Genomic DNA, 9,114 nt, shown 5'->3' with positions numbered 1-9,114 from the left:
CAAAGAGATTAAGAAAAGAAAAAGTTAAAATAATAATAGAAAAATATAAAAATAAAGAAAAACTTGTCATTATTATATACATGAAAAATCAAACCCTCCAAAAAGAAGAAATAAAAAATGAATTAAATAATTTGGTGCTAATTGTTGAGTCTCCTTTGTAGTCCATCGTATACACAATACAAAACTTATATACATTTATGCAGCAACTTATCATTGAACATACAGCAACAAATTTTTAAATAGAATTTAGTTCTATAACAAATTAATTTTTGTCTTGTGAGAGTGCATATCATAAGACAGCAACCAAAATTACAAAACTAACAGAAACGCGGCAATAGTTACAACAATTTCGAAAATTCCGCCACAAGAAGTCTTCCTAGCATCTGTAGTACAAAACAAAGCTTGCATTAATGAAAGAGAAATTATTGGGTTAGCAATTTTTAGTATTTTTGTTCATCATTTGACTAACACAAACTAAATTATTTTTAATAATAAATTTTATTAATTTATATATGCAAATTCTAAAAAATATGGATGTAAACAGTATTGATTCATGTGTGTAAAATTATAGTAAATATAGGTGCAAATTATATGTTTCTTACATGCAAAATATTTATAAATATAGATTAAATACTAGTTAAAAATGATAATATTTACCGACTATGTAGCATTATTCTTAATGTACTTCTAAATGAGAATTATTGCTAAAAGCAAGGTAACCAAGCAGTATAAATAAGATGAGACTCACCACTAAGAAGAGTTGTGACATTAGAATAAAATTGATAATCATTATACCACATGAAACAATTATGACCATAAATCTCCCATCTTCGTTTGTTTCCAATAACATTTCTGAAAATGGAAAATTGAGAATCAAGACACGCTCTGCAATCAACTCTGCTGATATCTCTTGTGCATTGAGCCATGCCATATCGACTCGAATTCAAGACCGATGTTTGGAACATATATGGCTGCTCTGGAGCTGAACCTGCTATTCCAATCATAAATTCAAGCCCTTCTGGAACCACATAAGACTCATCAAAATCTGTGTCATTTGTGATCGCCGCCGCCGTCGATTCCATTACTCCAAAGAAGCTCTCGTTCGAATACCGAAGGAAACACCATGTGAACCAGATTGCAACATCTCTGCTCTTAGAACAATCACGTGTTGCAACCTTGATAGATTCTAAGGTGCAATTTGAACAATTCTTTGCTGAAACATCACCTCTGCATAAAACTGCACCATAAACCTTGTTACTCTTTTTTCCTACACTTGCTTGGTAGAAACCATGGTGATCAACCACGTTAGAAGCTAGAGAATCCAACAAACTTTGCAGATTCCTCTCCGATTCTTCTCCCTTCACAGAATAATCGGCTTGTGAGCACTCTGAACCTCTTTGTAGATCTGTATCAGCAATGCTAAAATCATTTGGAAGAACTAAAACAACGAAGCTAATAACACAAAGAACAATAACATAGTACAATGTCTCCATTTTTTTCTTTTTTCTTTTTTTTTTAAGCGGTATCTTTAGTAGCAGACGATTAAGATCGGAAATTAATAACAAATGTGTGTCCTACTATGCAAAAAAAAAATTAAATTCAAACCTTTAATTAGGACTTTGTTTATTTGCAAGTATGCAAAGTCAACTCTTGGGTGACGACCAAATATATGTACACTAAAATGTTTTAGATTTGAATAGCAAAGTCAACGATTTTTTTTTTTTTATATTTTTTAGACCTTTGGTTTAGTCATTATTTTTTTTTTTTAATTTAAACCTAGGAAGCCCAAATAAGACTCAAAGTAGTTGAATTTGTGGAGGTTTTAATTTGGATTCCGGTTATATCATTATTACGATTTAGACTAAACAAATTTTAAATGAGTTAAATTCTAAAATCGTGTTGAGGTTGTCATTGTGTACCAAAATCGTCTCTAAGATTTTAATTGCACCAATTACGTTTTTGAAATTGACAAAAATACACCACATTAGTCCCTGACCCATTTTCTATTAACGACATGATGACATGACTTGATGATATGGGTTGTTAGTGACACATGTCACTCCATGGTTTGGCCATGTGTAATGGTATGATGATGTGTTGACCAGTACACATGGCAAGCTAATGTGGATGATTGTGTCACATGTTGCAATGCTATTTGGCCACGTGTCCGTTTGTGCCACGTGTCGCAACAGTATTCGTCCACGTATCATGTATTATGTCATCATTGTAGATGTACTAAATTAGTCCCTCACTTTGCATTAAGTGACTCATTTTAGTTCCTGAAATTGAATGTCGTGCATCAAATTAGTTCCTTTACTAATTTTTTCTCATTTTTTAAAAATTGTAAAATTTTTAATATTTTGGATACACTAATTTTAATTCTATTTTTTTATATATTGTTTAAATATATATCCTTTTATAAAAATATTTAAGACATAAAAAATTTTAAGATTTTAGTTTTAATTATATAATTTTTTTAATAATTTAATATTGGTAAATTTTGTAATATATAAGTATGTTATTATAAAACAAGAATTATATGATTGATTAGACAGATTATTTTTTATCAAAAAACATGTGTTTTTAACAATAAATCAAGAATTAAAATACACTTTTTTTTCGGTTCTTATGAAATACACGTTTTTGTTGTGTGTAAACGGGCTAGACTGAAGGCACTTCAAGCACCTTCACTACCATCTCCGACCTCTTCAGTCCAGGCGAAAGAGGTCGGAGATGGTTGATAAACCCCAATTTTGTGGTTTATCTTGTGCTTAATTTAGTAGATTTTATCAACTTATCCCCCATTTATTCATATAATTTGCATATTTTTAAGATTCCTTCCTAATTTTGTGCTATGATTGAAAATATGCTTTCTAGGCCTTAAAAATGCTAATTTTATTCCTCTCTTGTTGCCATTCGATGTCGTGATATGTTTGTTAAGTGATTTCAGAGTTTATAAGGCAGGAATGGCTTAGAAGATGGAAAGGAAGCATGCAAAAGTAGAGGAAACACAAGGATTTGTAGATTTGAGAAGCCGATGCCGACGCGCAGACATGGATGACGTGTGCACGTGATCGCGCCATACTCCAATCCACACGTACGCGTGACTGACGCGTACGCGTGACGAGCGGCATGTACCTCACTAAAGTGAAATCGCTGGGGGAGATTTTTGAACTGATCTTTGGCCCAATTTCGAGCCCAGTATGCAGATAAGACTGGGAGTGAAGGAGGATGGGGGAGGGAGCCATTCATTCATACACACACTTTAGTTTAGATGTAGAATTCTAGAGAGAGATGCTCTCTCCTCTCTAGATTTAGGGTTCTTAGTTTTATTTTCTTTCTAGATCTAGATCTCATTCCTCTTTCATTTTAGCTTTCCTTTACTTTTATTTGTTCTAACACTTTATTTCTCTTGTCAATTCCTTTATTTTGTCAATTTAGTTTATGAATTCTTTTGTTATTTTCAATTCTCTTTTTAATGCAATTTTATATTTTCATGTCTCTTAATGTTTGATTTAGTTTCCATTGTTGATTTCTTGCTTTGGTTAGTTATAGCTTTCTTCAATTCTCGCAAATTGTGATGTTTACTTTTATTGCGCTCTAGGTGTTTGTTAAAATGTTTTCACTAGTTATAGAGTAGTTTTTCATACTCTTGGCCTAGGCTAAGGAAATTGGGTGAACTTGCGTCATTGGGTCTAATTAATTGGTGATTTGAGAACCCTTAGTGGTCAATTTGATACCTATTAACGCTAGCCTACTACTAAGTCAATTAGTAGTTAGGTTGGGACTTATAGGTTGATGTTGATCAAGCCTATTTGACTTACTTCAAGTATAGAAGTAGACTTGATAGGTTTGGTCCCTCATAATTCTCAATATATGGTTTTTAGACAAGGATGGTGATCTCAATTTCTATGCCGTAGCCAAGAGTTCTTTTCCTTTCCTTTATTAGTTAATTGTCATTTACTTTCTTATTATTTACTTTTCTTGTCAATCACCAAATCAAACCCCCTTCTTCCTTCATAGCCAATAATTGAGCACTTCATTGCAATTCCTTGTGAGACGACTCGAGGTTTAAATACTTCGGTTTATTTTTATTGGGGTTTGTACTTGTGACAATCATATTAAAAATTTGATTGAGGATTGTTTGTCGGTTGGGAGCTATACTTGCAACGAGATTATTTCTCTTATTGAGAAGAAATTTCTAAGCTAACGATTATACTCAGATCAATGGTAGTGGGGATACTTGTCTTCACGTCAACTCCAAGACGGCGGTTAGGGGTACCCGCAAGAGAAAAAATATTTTATAAAAATACTTGTATTTAAATAACATATGAAAAAATAGAATTGAAATTAATGCATTTAAAGATATTGAGAATTTTGAATTTATAGAAAAAAATTAAAAAAAAAAACTAATGAAGGGACAAGTTTAATACATGACATTCAATTTCAGGGACTAAAATGAGTCACTTAATGTAAAGTGAGGGACTAATTTGGTGCATTTACAACGATGACATAGAAGATGACACGTGGACGAATACTGTTGTGATACGTGGCACAACCATCCACATCAGCATGCCACATGTTATCCGTCAACACATCAACATACCATTACACGTGGCTAAACCATGGAGTGACACGTGTCACTAACAGTCTACGTCATCAAGCTATGTCATCACGTCTCTAATGAAAAATAGGTCAGGGACTAACGTGGTGTACTTTTGTCAATCTTAGTAACGTAATTGGTGTAATTAAAATCTCAAGGATAATTTGAGTGCACGACACTAATATCAAGAACTATTTTGAAATTTAATTCAACTTTAAATTAATGTTGTAAGTGTGAGGAGTTATGAAATTAGTTTCATAGTAAGAAAGAATAATAAATTTATAAAATGAAAAATTTATTAATTTAATATTTTTAAATTTTGACTTAGAGTGGCTAATGGATCTTATCGAGCTTGAGATTCTGCTGTTCGCCGCTGGTGCAGCCTGTGGCCATTTGACTTGACAACGCCGCCACTGTCTCGGGTTACAAGATTTATTCTTTAATGTCGTCGTACCCTCTAAAACAGCAACGTTGTCCTGTTCTTCTCTGTAGCATCTTCTGAACACGCAAAAACGATGGCTTCAACAACCTAAGCGTCGCATATCTATTCTCAAGCCTTTAAACCACAATTTCTGATCGGTATCTCTAACTATCCCACCACCATGGAGAAGTTGAAATTGAACTATTATCTCTCTGAGTTGTTGGCTTATTTGTTAATTTTTTTTATGTAACTTCTTTTGGCTAATTTTTTTGGATATGAAAAATATATGTGTGTTGTGCATAGTTGTGGAAACTGTGAGTAATAGACATGGATGTGGGACAATTTTTTCTGAAACAAGGAATGAAGAAATCGGACCATCCGATTTCTTTGTAAAAAATTTTTAAGTTTACTAATCGGACAGTCCGACTAGTGTGAAAAAGAAAATTTAAACTTTGGTGAAGGTAATCGGACCCTCCGACTTGTATTTAAAAAATAAAAAAAATTGGAGTACACAAATCGGACCATCCGATTTGTGTACTCCAAAATTTTTAAATTTTTTAAATAGAAATCGGACCCTCCGATTTGTGTACTCAAAAATCGGACGGTCCGATTTTTACTCCTAACACCACAGTCGCGTAAAGCACCTATACACTCCATAATTACGTACTACACCATTTCTCCTTCCACACTTAAATTAAAAAGTGGGTGTAGGACTACCGTGGAGAGAAAATATAAAATAAAAACACACTACATGTCTACACTTTTTAATTTAAGTGTGGAAGGAGAAATAGTGTAGTACGTAATTATGGAGAATTCAGGGTGATTTAAAAATTTTATCCATATTTATTTGATATTATTTATAATAAGTTTGCCAACTTTGAAATTAATCAAATTAAACAAAACTACTTTTATTAAAACAATTCTATTAACCATAAAAGTTTTATTATTAAAAATAATAATGACAAATGTTAAAAAATAAATTTTTGGTATTTTTACTTAAATAAATTAAATTTCATATTTATATTTGCATGTATCTTTTTAAAATATTTATAATTTTTTTACATTAAATTTGGAAAAGAATACAAAGTTAATTGAAAAACGGTGAAATAATAGATCTTTATATACTATTTAGTTTATGTTTTGGGTTTATATTTGAGTAAAGTATTTTTTTGTCTCTTCAACGTTTGGAGTAAGTTTTAAAGTTGTCCCTAACGTTTCAATCGTCCTATTTAAGTCTTTAACCTTTTAAAATTGACTCAATGTTGTTCTGCCGTTAGGGATCCGTTAACAGAATTGACGGCGGGACAAAATTGAGACGATTTTGAAACGTTAGGGACTTAAATAGGACGAAAACGTTGGGGACAAAAACGATATATAGAAATAAATTTTAATTTTATCCTTCAATAATATTAATTTTTTACTCTACATAATATTCAATTATTTTTTAATCACATCTAAGTAAATTACATTTAACGAGGAAAAATAGTTTTTGATGTACTCTTACCGTAGTGTGACTAGGCTCTTGGTATTAGGCCTTTCTTCTTGCATGGATGCGGGAACACACCTTTTGTTCTACAACCCACCGTAGCTTCTGCACTTTCCGTTTCCTTCTTTCTTCGTTGTTGAATGACGTGACCGAAGAAAAAGAGAGCCGAGAGAAAAGAGACAATGTGGCTTTTGGTGGAAGGCAAGAAAGGTTAAATGAATCGACATAGTTGTAAGAATCGGTCTGGATCGACCTGTTCGACTACAAAAGCCGGTGGACCGGACTCGCAACTGGTCTAGTGCAATCTTGAAACAGCTTAAGGAACAGAACCGGTCAAAGTTGGTTAGAATCGGTCAAAGCTAGTCAAAGCAGGTGAAAACTTCTTAGAATCGATAAAAATCGGTTCAACCGAATCGTTCGGAAGAACTCCAAAATTGATGAAAATGTCGTTTGAATCTAAGTCTTCTTTATTCTGCATGCTCTCGTTGGTACTAAGCTATGTTGTTCCTTCTTATTTTAAATACTAATTATTAATTACGTAGTAAAAACGTGCATTAATTTTTTTAGATATTATTTTAATTTTATAATCAATTATATTTTAAATGAGAGGAGATTTTACACAATAATAAATAAAATATTTAATTAGAATATTTTTTGTACAACACAGTTTATATATGAATCTTATAAATTCTGTTAATTAATGAACACATTTATTAGAATTTCTAACATTTGAGAATATATATTTTGAATTCTGTTGATTAATGAACTGTCTCATCGAAGTCTTGACCCTCAATGTCAAACTCCATCGGCCAACGCTGTGCAACGTTCTACCCTAAATCCATACAAATCAAAGTGGGACTTGGCACAATGGGTCAGCACCTTCACCGCCTCGGACCACTTCGACCACGGGCTGATCCCGCACGCCACCGACAGGAGCAGCAGCAATAACACCACCGACGGCGGTCCTCCTCACTGCACCTAGGGATTCCTTCGATGTTATGACATTGTTGAAGCGAAGACCCAAGTGCATGCTTGTCATCCTTTTTCTTTTTTTTGCCCCAAACAAGGCCCATGTCGCCAACCTCCCTCCAACGGAATGCGGGATGTTCAAAACCCCATTCAACTACACCCCACCATGCCGGCTCTATCGCACCTTCCATATGCTCATGCCACCTCCTCTGCACCAGCTGCATACTGCAACAAGGGGCCAACACGTGTTGACATGTGAAACAAAGTGAAAATAAATCTGTATATCTGTATGAACTTTGATCTGTACACTAGCGCGATCATATTTTTAAAGGTTAAGTACTAAAATCGTCTCTAAGGTCTAGGGTGAAAATCAAAATCGTCCCCGACCTTTTTTTGTTATTAAAACCATCCCCAACGTTACAAAACGTTATAAAATCGTCCTTTTTTACTTTAATTTTATTTTCTTGACCAAATTACCCTTAAAATTAATAAAAATAAAATTAAAAAAAACCCAACACCCCCCCCCCAACAAAAACCCCATCCTGTGTCTCCGTGTCTCTCCCTCTCTTTCCTTTCATCTCCTTCTTCGGGAACCCTCCCTCCCAACCACAACCCCAATTCTTCCTCTCTCTCTTTCTGCCACCGTATCATCTCCGCCCCCACCTTCTTCTCCACCTTCTTCTCCCTTTCCATCACCAACCTCAACCCTTCCTCCATTAACGTTGGCCTCACCTTCCTCATCTCCTTCTCCACCTTCTTCTCCCTTTCCATCACCGACCTCAATCCTTACCCCTCGACGACAACCATGTCCTCTGACCCTTCTTCGGCGCCGACTCCTTCTCCGTCGCGCTCTTTCTCTGGCAGCGCCGGCATGCGTTCTTCCTTTCACAGCGCCACGCCTCCGTTCTGCCTCCTGCAATGTTGCGCCTCCGTTCTGCCTTCTTGTCGTATCGCTCCTCCTTCCAGATTCAGATATATTCTTCTTCCTGTTCTGCTTCTCTGATTCTCTGTTTTGCTTCCTGGAACTCACCACTTTCCATGGGGATCGATGCGGGTAGGAGGAGTGAGGTCAGTTGTGAGAGGTTGGGAAGGTGGAGAGCAGAGGGTGGTGGGATCGATAGAAGCGACTTTGAGTTTGTCGTCTTCAGCCTCGAATCCCTCTTCTTTTTGTTCTTCCTTTTTTTATTTTTTTCTGAAGAACATAAATTGATAAATATCATTTTTTTAAATTTTTTAATTTCTGTTGCTGTTGAATTTGGATCTGAAGTTGCAGTTGATGATTGCTGAATTGTTGTTAAATTTAAATTTTTTGTTGATTTATTTTGTGGATATTGTTGTTGATGTTTTGTTCATTTTGTTGTTGCTGTTGCTAAATGTGTGTTAATGTTGCTGAATTTATTGCTTAATTTGTTGTTGCTGTTGCTTAATTTAGTTTGTGGGTGGGTGATAGTGATTTAGAGAGAAGGAAAGTGTGATAGTCATGAAGGCAGTGGTGATGGCCATGAGAAAAAGAAGAGGGAGAGGAAGAGAGTTGCCTAAGGATGATGAAGATGATGCAAAACATGATGCATAGGTGTGATAGTGAGGGAGTTACGGGAGGAGAGGGGAGGGGAGGGGAGGGGAAAGGAGGGGGAG

General features: G+C 34.8%; 1 protein-coding gene across 1 annotated transcript; it reads right to left on the bottom strand.

Annotated features, from left to right (window-relative positions):
- On the bottom strand, positions 104-1,537 carry LOC107620016 (cysteine-rich repeat secretory protein 55-like). Its single transcript, XM_016322240.2, has 2 exons — positions 749-1,537; positions 104-383 (listed from the first exon to the last, which is right to left on the bottom strand). The coding sequence occupies exons 1-2, from the start codon at positions 1,491-1,493 to the stop codon at positions 310-312; spliced, it is 819 nt and encodes a 272-aa protein (XP_016177726.1). The 5' UTR covers positions 1,494-1,537; the 3' UTR covers positions 104-309.

Source organism: Arachis ipaensis, chromosome B10, assembly GCF_000816755.2.
Source record: "Arachis ipaensis cultivar K30076 chromosome B10, Araip1.1, whole genome shotgun sequence".
NCBI classification, from domain to species: Eukaryota; Viridiplantae; Streptophyta; class Magnoliopsida; order Fabales; family Fabaceae; genus Arachis; species Arachis ipaensis.
This window is presented reverse-complemented; position numbering and strand designations above follow the sequence as displayed.

What these genes read in the sequence shown, in the direction of transcription:
- LOC107620016 (XM_016322240.2), bottom strand. Translation starts at nt 1,493, where the DNA reads ATGGAGACATTGTACTATGTTATTGTTCTTTGTGTTATTAGCTTCGTT. An exon ending in TGTCACAACTCTTCTTAGTG is followed by an intron (nt 384 to 748) that starts GTGAGTCTCATC and finishes TTTGTACTACAG; the next exon opens with ATGCTAGGAAGACTTCTTGT.